The sequence below is a fragment of the Neopelma chrysocephalum genome, unplaced genomic scaffold, assembly GCF_003984885.1.
Source record: "Neopelma chrysocephalum unplaced genomic scaffold, ASM398488v2 Primary Assembly neopelma1_92, whole genome shotgun sequence".
Lineage (NCBI taxonomy): Eukaryota > Metazoa > Chordata > Aves > Passeriformes > Pipridae > Neopelma > Neopelma chrysocephalum.
In genome coordinates, this window is record NW_020897754.1 from 1184835 (window position 1) to 1200881 (window position 16047).

General features: G+C 42.4%; 1 protein-coding gene across 1 annotated transcript in view; it reads right to left on the bottom strand.

Moving 5' to 3' along the window:
* LRMP (lymphoid restricted membrane protein) overlaps positions 1–16047 on the bottom strand; it is a 37150-nt gene that overhangs the window by 883 nt on the left and 20220 nt on the right. Inside the window, exons 20-38 of the mRNA XM_027693620.1 lie at positions 15147–15212; positions 14668–14743; positions 13335–13482; positions 12510–12591; positions 9145–9191; positions 8998–9062; positions 8765–8881; positions 6600–6676; positions 6402–6474; positions 5610–5664; positions 5497–5524; positions 4801–4941; positions 4235–4369; positions 3381–3528; positions 2505–2548; positions 1828–1905; positions 1653–1717; positions 1063–1164; positions 811–915 (exon numbers count right to left, since the gene is read on the bottom strand). Of these exons, the coding sequence (XP_027549421.1) occupies positions 811–915; positions 1063–1164; positions 1653–1717; positions 1828–1905; positions 2505–2548; positions 3381–3528; positions 4235–4369; positions 4801–4941; positions 5497–5524; positions 5610–5664; positions 6402–6474; positions 6600–6676; positions 8765–8881; positions 8998–9062; positions 9145–9191; positions 12510–12591; positions 13335–13482; positions 14668–14743; positions 15147–15212 (1652 nt within the window). The remainder of the gene's footprint in view (positions 1–810; positions 916–1062; positions 1165–1652; positions 1718–1827; positions 1906–2504; positions 2549–3380; positions 3529–4234; positions 4370–4800; positions 4942–5496; positions 5525–5609; positions 5665–6401; positions 6475–6599; positions 6677–8764; positions 8882–8997; positions 9063–9144; positions 9192–12509; positions 12592–13334; positions 13483–14667; positions 14744–15146; positions 15213–16047) is intronic.

Genomic DNA, 16047 nt, shown 5'->3' on the forward strand with positions numbered 1-16047 from the left:
AGCTTACAAGTCCACCCATGTCCCCTGGACCACACACTGTTTCTGAAGAGGATTCACAAAAGCTGCCTTGCAAGATCATCAAGAAATCGTGCTTGTGGAAAACACTAAAAGTTCTGTCCTGCTGTTTTCTATGGCTCTGGTGCCTTCCCTGAGGTTAGGAGAAAAAAGTCTTACCCTCCCTGACTTATACAAATCCTAGACTTCTCATGACAGCGGGTACCTCCATCCTTTATGGAACAATAGAGAATAATACATATTTGTCCTTGCTGTCACACACCAGCATAATTGTCTTGTCTCTCCCCTGATCAAGAATGCATCCAGGGGAGGTTTAACATTCTGTGTTCATATGGAATAAATGGTTTTATTAGCCCCTGCAGAGGCAACAAGCCCCCTTTTCTGTAAGGCAGGGGCTTCCAAGGGATACATGGACAGCACTCTCTTCCTTGACTTGAGATATTCAGAGGCATTAGCTGGGATAGTCTGGAGTTAGTCTGGATAACCACTTGTGTCATCCTTAGTCATTTTTACAAGATTACATGCTAGCATGACCCCGTAGCTGAGCTGCAACAGCTCCCAGAGTAACCAAAAGAGGTCAGATTTTAGCATGAGGCTTCTCTTTCCCTCAGCATTTAGGATTAGGAATGAATTCCTGGAGGGGTGAGTCTCTGGCACCCAAGATTACTTCCTCACAGTTGGTTTAAGTGAGTATTAACAACCCAACCACAGCTCCAGTTTTGCTTCCCTCTTCCACACAAACATTACTTTAACTCATGAAAAAAAAAAAAAAACAACCAAAAAAACCAAACTTACACTGACTCCAGGGTCCATTTTGATGAATATTTTCCTTTCTCAGAGACACTTTCCTTCCTGGTGGGTTGTTCCTGTACTTCAGCAGGGGACTCTGACTGCTCATTTCTGTAGGCAAGAACCAACAGCTCCAGAGCTTTGCCATCAAGCTAAATTCACAATAGCTGGATTTTATAGCCCTGATCAAAGAGTTCATTAAAAACCAGCCAACCCACCCTGCTCACACATCCCTGAGGAGGTTGCTGTTGGACTTACTTTGGTGCAAAGTGCTCCTCTTCGTACTCTGCCCAGGAATAGGTGCTGAGGAATCGCTGCAGCGAAGGACGCTTCTCATTTTGCTTCACCCCTAGTTTCCCCCTGGCACATTTTAAACAAATTTGCCTGAATTTCCCCAGGAAATAGCAGGAAATCAGAAATTTAGCAGCCTGCTACTCATTTAGGTAGGCCTTAGACAAATAACTTTCAAAATTAGTTGCCTGAAATTACGATTATTGGAAAAAATACCCAAACCCAAACAAACAAAACCAAACAAAACCACAGATCCATCAATGGCTGATACTTAGAGTTTACATTTTAGTTGAGGTATTTTTTTAAAAAAGTTTCCAATGCCTAATAAAAAAATTAAATAAATGAAATAAATAAAAAAGAGCAGCTGTAACGTTTAGTCCTGAAGGCTCATTTACCTGTTGTAGCACCTAAAACTAACATGAAAGGCATAACATAAACATTGTTATACCTCGAGATGCCCCATAAGCTGTTTACTGCAGGCACAGTTGGAGTTGAAAAAAAAAAAAAAAAAACAAAAACATTTCACCCTTTTCAAAGACAAGCCCAGAGGAGTTTACCAACTGCTTGATCTCCTGTTGAACCTCTCACTCCGTTCGTCTCCGTCGGGGTCGTGGAGTTGGGCCTGGAGAAGAAATTTGGCACATTTACTGCACTGTCATTCTCATGCTTCAGCCCAGCCAGTTTTGAGAAGATCAAGCACCTCCCCACCCCTTTGGGAACCCCCCTACTTACCAGTGGCAACCCAATCCCTGCATTCCCAGCACTCCTGGGCACTGTTGCAATGCTAACTCTCCGCAGGGCTGATGATGGCTACACAAATAAGAGGCGTTACTGGCTCTTATCAAGGAACCACTGGATTACTCACTGAGCACATAAAACACCATCTGTTTTTACACAGACTGTATTATAAAAAATAGGGTGTTGATACTTGGCTTGAAATGACACACAAAGAACCAAATCACAAGTGCAGGCAAAAATCATTCTTTAAAGCATCATTAAGTTTTTAGCACCTGAGTGGGGCTGGTTACTCAGCCCCCAGCAAAATAGCAAAACTGAATGTGTCTAAATTCCCCTAATCCTGCTCACAGGAGTTCCCATAATCAATTTAAATCACTCTCATCTATTTTTTTCATATTTCTGTGCTAAACCTTTTTTCAACCCCAATGAGAGAACCACACGTGAACAGTATTTCTTAACTACTGAGAGCCTGACCATGTCATCTTCTATGTGTGACTTAGAAGGTTGGTGGGGTGTCTGAAAAGTAGATCCTCATGTTTGATGACATCAACCCATATTTGTGACAGAAAACCACCAAGCCAAGCATGTAGCAGAGCACCAGCACATGACAAAGCAAAGGAAGACACACATACACAACACTTAAAAACTTGACATTTCATGTAAGGCTGTACCTTAAAGTTAAAAGGACTTGGTAGCTTTTTATTTGTAGATTCATCTGTGAAGAGATCAAACATCAGAACAAGCTTACAGGAACACAGTTTGAGCTCTACTTTCAGCTAAAGGTCTGACTTTTTGCAGTGTTTCTTTAAACAAAGTGTATGAGAGCACTCTCAGAAAGCAGAAATGAGATCTCAGGAAAAAGCTAATTCATTAATAAGTTCTTAATATCCACACATTGCACATCCTCTGCAAGCAACAATTTCTGTCACTATCATCAAATGTATTCTATTATCAAGGCAGTGTCCTGTTACAGGACTATCTTTTACAGTCAGAACAGAATAGCCTGTGATTCAGAAGGCTCCTGCCAGGATTTTACTGGTGTGTGAGACTGCCCTTTTGGTTTTTAAAAAGACACATCCTATTTCTCAGAAGAATTTAATACTTCTCTGGCAAATCCACAAGTGCACAGCACCATGTGAAAACCTGACTACCATGCCACCTTCTTAGAGGGGGAAATTAGGCCCCCTGCTCTTAAGGAGTCTAATTCGTGTTTAGAGAAGGGCAGGAAGCATCTGCAGAGAGCAGTCAAAGCTCAGCTACCTAGAAATAGCTCCTGCAAATGCTCCAGTGTGAACCAGCACCCAAATTTACTGCTCACAAGGAATAAGATTATCACCAACACATGCAATGCACTTTGCTGAAAGCCAGAATATTCCTGTGTACTTGCAGTGGTCCCACACACACACTCCAAGATCCATCACAGTTTACAAGTCTAATTTTGGGGAGTTGTTTTTAATACCGCTAACAAATTGCTATTTCTCCCTTCATCTAAGCTTCACCTGTAAGGGTCCCTCTGGCAGGTGCTAGAAAGGGTTTTTTCCAGGTACCTCTGTCTCCCAGGGAACTGAAGGATCTCTCGTTCTGGAGCAGGACCTGTTTCAGCTCCTCAAGTTCCGCGTGCTCTTTCGCATACATGCGCTTCAGGTTTTCCACGTGTTGGATCATCACTTCCACGGCCTTGCTGACCCGGCTCTCCTAACAGGGCAAGGGCAACAGCAGGAGGAGAAGGAAACAACTCTGAGGAAGTGCATCATGTTTAGAAATTTCCCTCCTTCAGCACCTGCTCTCATCTTGTATCACCATGAAGCAGCAGCCTCCCTTTTTTGTCCACCCTTTCAAAAAGTTTCACTAGAACCTGTGTCCCAACACATGCCCAGCTTTCATTTCTCCACTGATTACTCTTATCCTAAAATAAATAATGCAGTCTTCAGTTTTCCAAGCTCTTACAACTCCTCCTCATCTCTTTCTCTGATCTACAGTCTCAGCTGCCACCACGCATTTGCTGGTATTGCCAAGTTGTGTTTTCATGTTGCTCCATGGCATTACTCACAATTACACCCAGCATTTGAGCAGGTCTTTGCACATTTCCATACATTTAGCTCATTAGCTGCCCTTTCCATAAGGCACAGAAACATCATTAGAGCTTCAAGACTATTGTTGTCAAATTGCTTTCTCGTGCTTGCTATTATGTATATCCCACTGCTGCAAAGTCTTTTTTTTAAATATTTTTATTTGGTTTTTCTTTTAAATCAGGACCTTATTTCTTTTTGCAGTTACACTATATACACCAGATTCCCAAATCCAGTTCTGGAACCAGAAACCCAGCAAACAGATGTGACCCCCCCTTTACATCTAGAAGCTTTTAACTTTGTACAAAATACTTTTACACAGAAATGGTTACCTGATTAATAGCTCCCAACATCTCTGCTCTGCTGGCCACTCGGGCTGCATACTGGCTGAGGAACTGCAAGCTTTTCTGCAGCTTCTTAATGATCTCCTGTGCTTGGTTGTCTTCTTCACACAAAGGAACTAAAGCCTGAGAGGCACATTGGTAAGAAAATAGGTGAATTATCAACAGAGAATGAAGAGTGAACCCAGCTGACGGTTCTGAGGAGTTGTGTTTGGGCCTACACAGGGACAAGATCAGCATCCAACATCCTCAACCAGTGTAACTTGGATACAGAACTTCAGTGGGCAGAGACCTCAGTTTATCTAGCACAAAACCAGCTGAAGGCAGGGGTTCAGGTCAGGTTTTATGCTACAGAAAAATTCTCTGTTGCCTGAGCACACAAACCACTCAGATGAAGGTTACCCCTCATAATCTCTCATATTTCAACTGTGCTGCTCAAGAACTTCATCCAGATTAGTTTGTAATATATCACACACACCCTTAAAAGAGCCATTTCAAGAGAGGCACTTTCACAGCTGTTCACTTCATCCACCCTACCAGCCTTGGCCAATACTAACCTCCAACATCTTTACAGCATTTGTGATCTCCTTTTTCAAGTTTTCTTCAGCCAAGTCTCGAGACCTTTCTTCGAGCTTCACCCTCTTGTCCAAGGTAAACAAGTCACATTTAAAACCTAAAGACAACCTCAGAAATTCAGCCTGTTGGGGGAGAGGAGAAGATTTCAGAATAATCCAAGTGATGCAGAAGTTTTTTGAATAGACTTGGACACTGACATGACATTTGGGACTATACCCCAAGAACGAAGTTATAGAAAAGGTACAGAAGGGTAAGTGAACGTGGCCTGCTTCCCCAAAGCAAGTCTTCCCATCTGTAGTGATGGGGGGAACATTCTGCAGCCAGAATAGGTGACATCCTGGCAGCACAGAGTGTGCCATCTGTGCCTTTTGACATAACTCTCTAAAATCAGCACATTCTGCTTGGGAGGAGGTCACAGCTACGCTCCTTTAAGCTTGCAAACAAACGTTACAGTGGTGACTCTGTAACATTTTACAGATTTCTGCCTTTTTCCCCATCCCTTGCAAAATTTCCATTAGGCTTGAAAAGGCAGATTTCAGAAGGTAACATGTAGAAATACATCCAGTTTAAGCTGCTCAGCATCATTCTTTTACTTAGGACAAGATATTAATCACGGCTTCTCTACCAGATCTTTCTGTTGTACACAATACTTAAGGATACAAGCAGTTGAGACTTACCTCCACTTCCTTCTCACTAGGGGATTCACTGTAGGATAAGAAGAAGAATCGTGTAACACACTGCAACTTTAAATTCATACCTGCAGCTGATCACTCAAAGTCAAAACACTTACGGCTCGTTTTGCTTTGTCTTATCTCCTTTAATGCCACCTGCAGTGGGTGAACTCCCTGACAAGAGACAAAAAACCCCAAAAATCCTTCAGACAAAACTGAAAAAACAGCCTCCCCAAACCAACCTGTGAAAGTCTTTTAAGCTTCAACAGAAGCCACTGTGGAAGATTTCCAGTGTTCAGCTCTTGCCAATAAAAGCAACTCAGAGTATTTTGGGTGTGAGGCAGCACAGCTCTGCCACTTGTACAAAGCCCCAGAATTTACTTGTTTAGGTGGCTTCAACTGGCATCTTATTAGCACAGAAATGGTTAATTAAATGTTTTGGCTTCAGGATGTTACGTGACATACTACATCAGTAGCTTTTAGTGAGCTCCAAAGGCAAGAGGTGAGGGGACTAGAAGAGCAGAGATGTCTAAGTAAAAACAACATCCTGCTTATCTGTATTGTACCTAGCATAGAGACACTGCTTTACAATTCTTTGGGGAGAACAGGTGTGCCAGAACCGGTTCAAACATCCCACCTCCTTTGCAGCTCCTAAGAATTTTTCCCTGCTGTCTAGAGGAACACGGAGCTGGTTAGATCAGTATTTGTAGCAATCAGATTTTGCATGACACCCCTGTCCTTCTCCCCTTTGCTAATCCATTTTGATCTTTAACGGCAGCTACTACTCCTTAAAACCCCCTTGTAATATTTGGTGTGGTACAGGCAGCTCTCTGATCCTCTCTACACAGCTCAGGTGACCAAGACTTGTGCTCCAGTGAGTGATGTGAACGTGTTCAGCAAGAACCTCTTACCTTTCCTACTGGGAACAACAGCTGGTGCTTCCTCACCCCGCTCTTTGTTATTTTTCTTTTCCTGGTCCACCTCCTAAAGGCACAGCAGAATAATTACAGCAAGGGAGCAGCCACACCACCTCTGGAGGAGGCCTGTCCCCTCCTTTGTCACTGCTCAGCCAGGGCAGTTTGGTGTCTCACTGTCACCAGGGCTCTTACCAGGTCTTGCTTTAAAACACTTTGAGGTGCAGGTTTGTGTTCCTCCATCACAGGGCAGAATTCCTGCTTGATGGGTCCTGTGGAGAAACATTCCCAAAAGTCAAATATAAAGAAGCCCCACCAAGCTTCCAGCACCCATCATATGAGCCATGGGCCAACAGGGCTAAAAGAAACCACAGCAAATGTCAGGAGAGGCCACTAAGGAGGAGAGGCAGCAGCAAAAAAACACTATAAAGACATATAGAAAGAAGTGTGATAATTATGTTTGGCTTGGAAAAAATCCCAATAAGTAGTGTTATATGTCTAGAGCTGAGAATATTACTCCTGGTTGTACTTGCTGTAGTTGAAGTTGCAAGAGTTATAATAATATTTTCTTGGATAAATGAATTTTATTATATTGGGGTTTTGTTATTTGTTTGTTATTGTTTATTATTTGTTGGGGGGGGTGTTCAGTTTGCTCTTTAAAGAGACAGCTTATAGTTACTTTTTATTTTGAATTCTATAGGCACAGAAATATTTTTTAAAAAGTCCCATGCACAAAGCAACAAGACAAATTATGAGTATCTGTAATTATCTTCTTTCACATTATGGAATATCAGATGATATTAAGAAATAGATGCTGATTCAGCTGCTGTTACTGAGGAGCTTGAGCACAACCAGGTCATGAAATGCACAATTGGGATACAGTTGTGGCATAAACTCTGAACATGGTCTGCCCTTTGTACCCAAAAAGTGAACCAGCAGGGTGCTGACAGAGCCAACAAAATAACTCTTTTTCCCAGAAGCTGAGTGGCAACAAACTGGTAAATTCAGTTGATGATGCCAGTTCAAAAGCAACACAAACTTTCAAGTGCCACAATTTAGAAAAGCTATAAAGCAGGCAAAAATAACCTTGGCAGTTACTAGAGATATTCAAAACTGAAAGTATTTAGGAAACTGAAGAAAGTCATAGTCACACTAAATTTCTTGTGTAGCAGTATCTCTGGTAGCTTTAAGAATATCTAGATTTTTTTTTCTTTTGTTTGTGTAGTTACACACACAGACAGATTTGAGCTGAAGAAACGGCACAGGGAAAAACAAACAAACAAAAAATGAAAAAAAGGAAAAAAACAACCAAAACTCCAGTTTCAGGGGGATGAACATGAACAAACACCTCTGCTCAGAATTCTGTCCCTACTAGTTTCTGCAGCAGCCAAGCCCTCTAGAAGACATAGTATGGTACTAGCAAAGCCCACAAGTAGAGATTCCTCAATACTAATACTAGAAACACTTTATTTTCAAGTATGTACAACACTTCAATTGATTCTCAGACTTTAAAGCTGCTGGGACTATTTCTGATCTGTTCTGCCTATCTGTTTCCTCCCTGCCAAAGGCACCTGGGCCACATATGAAGATTAACAGTAGAGGCAAATTAGTAGAAAGAAAACACTTTTAAGTGAGGGGACTGAATTAGAGTTCAGGAAGATAACACAAAGAATGAAACAAAACCAAACAGGAAGCCATAAAGTCTTACATTTAGGTAAAGATTAAAAAATGGTTACAAACAAGCACACACAGGTATTTTGTGCTGCTTATTCAGATCAGCTTTTATAAAAATAACTTAAATACGCTATGTACACCTACTCAAGGTTTGGGTTTGCTTTTATAGCTTTAAAGTGGAAGAAGCACCACCAGATGTGGTAAGAATAATTCTTCTGGGTGTCTATGGCTATAGCAAAAGACAGAATCATACACTAAGGCCTCTATCCTCACTTCTCCTCTTGATCCAGCCCAGCTTCTTGTGCACTGAGCAACAGTTTTGTAAGAGAGGAAAAAGTGTTATTTGGTCTAATGGTGGCATTAAACTCTCTAAAAACCATGAAAACACTCGTTCCCCTCCCAAAATTTAGTACCAGTGCAATGCTTTGCCAGCTAAGCAACCACCCAGATTTCACTAAGCTGTTTGGTGTTTACTTGCAGTGCTGCAGCCTACCAGCCCCCTGTAAATACGTGAAGCCTTATTCCCACTCAGAGTTTCAGGGAGGGCTGAGAGGCATTTGCAGGTGAAAATATTTGCAAAAAACCCAGAAATTCACAAGTTGTTCTTACTCAGCTTCCTCACTTCAAAAGGTGTGCTGGAAGCGAACCACTGGGTGAGTGCCAGGGCAGTGCAGCAGTTACTGTACCTGACACAGGACCAGCTGGATCCTTATTGCTGTTTTTCTCCGTTGCTGCGGGAGCTGGCACATCATCCTCTCCCTCACGTAAGCCCTTGGGTGATTTTTCCTCCATGACAAGGCAGCCTACGGTACCAGGCAGAAGACACAGCCCTTACATCTCAGTAAATGCACAGACTTCAGCATATCCAAGGTTTCCAGTGCAAACCTTTGCCCCTCTGAGCCCCAGGGTAAGGACTCACCCGTCACCGGTGCCGTGCTTTCCACCGAGGATGCAAGAACGTCTCGGGCTGAGGTGAGGTGGTCGCTGCCAAAGCAAAACCCTTTGAGATACTCATGCACATTATACAATCTCCACAAAGGCTTTTAAATTTTGCACAAGACCTGACCTGGATGGGATCAGACCGGCTGGTAGCGTTGCCTCCACACAGTCAAGCTTCAGGAAGAGAGAGAGAGAAGAGTTAGTGTCAGGGAGAGGGTTGCCATGCCAGTATCAAATTTCTGTGTCAAAGCTTCAATAATTGCCCCAGCTAGGCCTAAATTATTTCAGCACTGAAGAACTAGATGGGAAATGCCCACAGATCCACCCTCTGTTCTAAAGCCACCCGTAGATACAGTGAGTAGTGTAGCTCATTATTAGGAGTGATCACTACATTTCTTCAGAACTCTTATCTCAGGAATATCATGCTTAGAGGTTGTGTTTTGGTTCCTGACTTCATGGTTTGCTTCTCATGCACGTTTTCAAGTGTCCAAGGCACATGTTACTGCACCTCTGTTCCACCCTAACGTTGTGTATGAAGAGATATCGATTTTGAAGGTCTTGACCTCAAACCCTACAAGTGAGGTGCACAGAGCTTCACTTGGTAATGGGTACCAGACTCATTTAGGTAAATAAAAGTTTTAATAGCAACAGCATGACCAAGTTCAGAACACAGAAAACTTGCATGTTGTGTTGTACATTTTAGTGTCTCTCTTTGAATGACTCCAGTTTTACAATATTATATACATGAAAGTTATCCAGCCCCTTCAGAGGGCCCCAGGCCTCCTCCTCGGTGTGCAAACAGCAAAAAGGAATGAAGCAGTTAAGTGTGGGTACATAGTTTTTCCTCATGTTCCTTTAAGCTGCTCCAGTGTGGTTCTGGACCCGAGTCTTATCACATCACAGACAAAACCAATATCCTGTTTGGTCTTTTAATGTATCAAGGGAGGCACTGTAGGGGTACTATCCCTCTTCCTCATTTTATCCTGGATAATTCCAGCTTGTAAAAAACTCCACATTGTTAAAATGATTTTTCTTACAGATGAAAATACAGGGTGAAACTGAGGTTTGAAGGTTTGAGCTGGTAATGAGTTGTGATGAACTGCACCAACTGTTGAAGTGTTGAATACATTAAAAAAAAAACAAACAAAAAAAAAAAAACAACCCAAAACCTCTCTCCAAGCAGAGAAGGTGTTAGGCCAGGCCAGCCCCCTGTATAGCAAGTCCAAGAGCACTGTTGAATTGTGTGTGGGGAGCCAACAGAAAAACCATGTTTTGGTATCATTCTTCCCCCCTAAAACATCCTAATAGGGCCCAAGAAACCCAGCAAAGTAGAACAAGAGGAGTCCAAGGCCCCTGGTCCCTTCTGAGAGCAACCAACTACTCTCAGCATCAGTAAGTGCCTTCTCTCCCCTCCTCACTCCCCACTATCAGAGCCTTGCCCCAGCCAGATGGATGCTTCCTCTAATGCAAATTCAGGCTATTTTTATCATTATTTGAATGCTCTCTCAAGCTGAAGGAAGTACAGCACTGCATTTGCTTTGCTGGGGCTGTTAGGTCCACAGCAGAGCCAGGGAAGGAGGAGGTGGGAAAGAAAACAAAAGAAATCTAAAGGGTTTTTAAAACTTATGCACAGCACCCAAACAAAACAGAAAGCCCCTTTCATCACCTGGAAGTGATTAAAGTAATTCATTACTGTACATGCCCTCTCCCTCACATGGTCAGTGGTTTCTGTTTGCAAGGGAAGAAAATCCTCAATTCAGTTTTTAAAAAATACTATTAGGATTGTGTTTTCCCATGGACTACACTTAAAGAAAAAAAAAACAACAAGAAAAGCCCACATTTTAGATTTTCCAATAAAATCTGTTGTCCCAGAGAATGGCTTTTCCTACTCATAAAAAGACTGTCAGAGAAGATCCTGCAGTACATTCCTGATCACTTTTCCCCCTCCTTCCATCCCTTCAATTAACATAATAATCCAAGGATTCTCTATAACAGCAGACAAATTCTAGCCACAGTCCTTTATAACTCCTCCCAAACAATTATTAAAATTTGGAAGACCTGGTTTTTAGACTGTGATACAACTTCCACATTTATAAATCAAAACAAGTATAAAAAGCCCAAGCGCTCCTTTATTAAATAGCCCTTAACCTCCTATGATGACAATGCTTCTACATAAATAATTTGAGTTACTTATATGCTAAAAGACTCAATCTACTCAAATACATCTGCAATGGCAGTGTAATAAAACTCCAAAGAAAACTAGGGAGACTTTTCCTATTAAACAAGGATATACAAATTTTGCTGCATGCCAGTTTTTAGAACAGATACTGGGCAGAGCCCATTTGCCTTCTTTTTGGGACAAGCTTTAACCTTTTAAATTTTCCTTCTTTAGAACATTTACACAGAAAGCTTGTATTAAAAAATGATAGCAAGAATGGAAAAGTGACATTTCTGAGCCCAGGTAGAATTACAGAAAGCTCCAGAGCAATGAAGCCCAGGTGTTTTAAACACCTTTGCAAGGCTGTGGCTTTCCAGAAGGACTGGCTAAAGCAAGAACCCTTGAGATTATCCTCTTTAAGGTGACTTAAGCAGTAGCAGCATAAGCTGGGAGTTCTTCACCTGCTCTACCCCAAGCAAGCAGTGTGTTGAAAGCATAGGCAGTGCCCACCACTCTTACTTTCTGCTTTGATTTGCTGCTACAACTGGACCAAAGGCTATTATTTAAGGTTATTTAGGTTATAAAAGGTTATTTAGGTTATAAAAGGTTATCAATCCCACAGGTTATCTAGGTTAACAGAAACCGCCGACCAGTATTCTTCCATCATCACCACCATCCTTGGAGTCTATAAAGCTCTTTGCAAAGCTCTGTGTGGCAGAGCTGAGGTCTAGATTTCAACAGTGAGCATTGTGGCACAACTGGGTGTGCTGAGCTGCAGCTCATCTTGCTGTTGCCACGAGAAAACTGACTGACAGCTCAAGCTGTAGAGGCAGAATTCGAGCCAGCAGTGAAGGCATAGCTGAGTACATCAGCTGAAGGAAAGCTTTCATACAGCAAAGATGGCATTTCTCTGCTGTTACATGGTGGCCGTGGGAGAAAGTGCAAAGAAAGGCAGCGTTTCCCAATCAAAGCACCCTGTGGCTCCTTGCAGGTGGATAAAAAGAGAGAAAGCACTCAGGCTTCCCTGGCATAACCAAGTATTACTGCAAAAACAGCACTGTCTCAATCCCTGAAACCACGTTTAAAATACTCCTCAGCTAAAAGAATGACCCAGTTGCATGTAAATATCAAGGCATTCAGATTTATAATCATGGCATTCCAGAAGTGTGCCCAAAAAGGAGGGAATACCCCACACAGCACCCTGCTGGCCGATACCAGCTCCATTCACCTTGCAGCAGTGCTGATTTACAGCTGATCAACCTGGGCCTGAGTAAGGCACTAAAATACCTGAACCTGTTCAAAACCACATCCAGGGCATCAGAGACAGCACTTACCTCAGTAAGTGAAGAGTCCATCATTGTAATGGAAACAGGAAGGTCTGCATCAGTGTAGTCACCAGCAGAGCATATTTTCCACCTGGCAACACACACTTTATTTGCATCTTGCCCAAACAACAGTGAGATGTGTTGCCCATTTTCCTTAAGCACATAACAACTGAAGGCACCACTATCTGTATCGTCAGTCAGCTGATCTCTCAGAGAAAGACAAATTCATCACCAACATCAATCCCTCCTCCCCCGAACAGCAAGAACCACCACCAGTCCTTTTCCCAGCCTCCTCCACACTGCAAAATTCTACAGAAAACCAGTGGCAAAAGCTTCAAGAGCTGCTGAGTCTTTTGCTGCAGACCGCCTGCCTCTGCACCTTCAGGAACATCCTCATCTTTTAAAATATTCACTGCAATTCCCTTCAGCTTTCATAATCTTAAGCCATTCAACCCCTATTTTAAAGATCTAAGGAGGCATCTTGGTAAGCAAAGACCACAGAATTCCTGCTCTAAACTCTGCAAATAAACAAAAAAAGTGACTCCTCAAAAGCACCAATTGTGAGCTACACATGGAAAATAGACAAGAATGCCTAAATCATGCCTCAGTTCTCCAGCATTAAATGGAAACACCGTCACTGCATTTGACTGACTGCCAACATTTCCAGAAAAGAGTTTTCATATTTGTGGATAGAAGCCAAGTGTTACCCCACATCACCATTTGCTGATCACCAGGTGTCCAGTATTTCCCATAAGGGAGGTCCTGCTTTTGAATTCAGCACATCCCATGGACTCCTCCACCTTTCCCCCCAAAGAGGTTATTCTGCCATCTTACCTGCAGGCCTCTAATGTCACATCTGACGTGAACACATGTCCCAGGTCACCCCTTCCAAAGCTGCAGCTGCCAGAGCTCTCCCTGCAAGGCCGGTCCCAGCTGTGCCCGGGGGAGTTATTTGGGCAGGAGGTTTCCAAGCTCAGAGCGTCTAAAGACAGACGAGCAAAGAGAGGTGGTTGTTGGCAAGGTTAGATTTAGTTGTGTGTCAGTTTTTGGCTAAGACTAAAATAACCAAGAAGCAGAACAACCAAAGAGAGATTTATAACAAGGTGATTTCCATCTTGGTATGAAGGTGTTACATGTTTTGTAGATGGAGAGTCTGCAGCACCTGGGGATGGGCACTTTCCACCAGTCAGGTTCTAGAAACTTCCACATTGGACAGCTTTGTGGTAGTGAATTGGTTTGTGTGGCAGAGAAGACCAGGAAATAAATGATTTTTTTTTATATATATCAATACTTGATTGGTGCAAGCTGAGAAAACATGCCTTATTTGCTGGATCATGATATTATAGGAAGCTGCAAGAAAACTCCCAGCTGGCTCACTGGAACAGCCCTTTCAGAGCAGCAGAATGCTCTTATAAGGAGCACTTGTAGTAGAGCAAGATCTTCTTCCATTTCCCTCAGTACAGCCTAGAATTAAATTTGAGCATTTATAGGCTATTAGTCTGTTGTTATTATACCTGTTTAGGTTAGTTATATGAAAGAAGTTCCTTCCTGTGAGGGTGGGGAGGCCCTGGCACAGGTTGCCCAGAGGAGCTGTGGCTGTTCCATCCCTGGAAGTGTTCCAGGCCAGGTTGGATGGGGCTCTGAGCAACCTGGGCTAGTGGAAGTGTCCCTGCCCATGGCAGGGGGTTGGAACTGTATGATCTTTATGGTCCTTTCCAACCCAAGCCGTTCTATTTTCTATAATTCTATTATTTTATTCTCAGTAGTTGTGTTACCTGATGAAGTTTTTAAAACAGCACTGGCCTCAGCTCAGCAGCAAAGGAGCAGGACATCACTTGCTGTCTCAATGGGAATGGGAAGAACACGGCTCAAACCCTCTTACTCTATATTGGCAAGCATCTTGTCAGGAATATACTTGGATGTATGATTTATATTGAGAGTTCCTTAAGCTTTTGGGGACTCCTGTCAGACAGACAGCCAGCCAGTCACCTTTTCAAGCACTATAAACATGGTTCAGCTTCCTGGATCACATGCCGGAATAAGTTAAAACTCACAATAGATTTTTCCACACTTTACCAGCATATTTATCACTAATGATACTGTTCTACCAACTCTGCCTGTGCTTCAGGAAAGAGATAGAAAAATGGCCAGCACCACCAGGTCTTACCTAGCAGAGGGGAACTGTGGCAAGACAAAAGATCTGAGGGTCCTTCACTCCACAGCCTTTTAGAGCAATAGAGCTGCTAATTGAAAAATAAAAAGTGCTGCTGTTCAACCACACTGAATATATTAAAGCCATCAACTTCCCCCCCACCATCTGCATAATGTAATACTAACAATTACAAATTCGTCATCTGTTGCTTTTTTTGCCTAGAAAAACTCACATCCTCAACAGGCACAACAGGTACAGGAAGAGGGAGAATAATCCAACTTTCCACTTGCAAGAAATATGCATGGAATATACCTTTGTATACATTTAAACACATGCATGCATATGTACCCATATATGGATCTCAAATTATTTTTATAGAATGTTTAATTTGGTGACGTTTCTGGCAAACGAAGTTATTTATTTCCCTCAGGTCATGAAGAAAAAAGCCCAAACACTTTAAGAGGCTCAGCAATGGTTGTAGAAAGCACACTTACCTTCCCTTTTACAGGTTCAGCTGAGGTGGGCAGCAGACCATAGGCAGATTCTAACTCTGCACAGCACTGTTGCAGGAGAGAAATAGTTTAAGGCAGGCAGATGCAGAAGAAAAAAAAAACAACAAAAAAAAAGTATAAAAGGAGAAGAGAGCACTGCTACTGATTCTGAGCAAAAAGCAACTTTATCTTTCAAGCTGAACTATTTTCAGCTATCAGTTACAAAACTGCAACTGCAAAACTCTGCAGTTGTTTCTCCCTCCCTTGCTACTTTCAGCCTTTAATTCTGCAGACCTTCATACACAAATACAAGTTTTATTCACAGGCAGCTGGCCCACAGTTTGGATCCTGCTCCTCTGATGCTCCTATTACAGCCTAGGAGCCACTTCAGGATCTTCTGTTTGCCATTATAAATACCTTGTTATTCTGTGTTAAATCCAGGCTGCTCAGACCCTGAGCTATAGCATTCCCTACTAAAGTCTTTCCACAATGTCTCCCCCTCCGCCCCCTTCCAAAGTTGAAGCAAGTAATTTTATTCAAAGCAAAGCACTCCAGAGTTATGTAATTTCCAACATATTTCCACAGAGGGCCACAAAGGTAATAACTCTTTCACTACCTATCCCAGTGCCTGGATATTGGAAAAAAAAATAAAATCTTACAGGACAAGATTTTAAACGTTTGTTTTCAAGTCTGTCTGCAGAAGAGAGGACTGATTTTGGGGGGTGGGGGGGAAAATCACACCAACTCATCAGTGAAGAACACAACCATTGGATGTGATCATAAAAATTGTTCACCAACACCACACCTGTAAGTCCCGACCCATTTTTCCCAGGAGGCTGAATAAGGAAAATAGCAATGTGCAGATTGGTACATGCAATTTACTGCATCCACATGCTACAAAAGG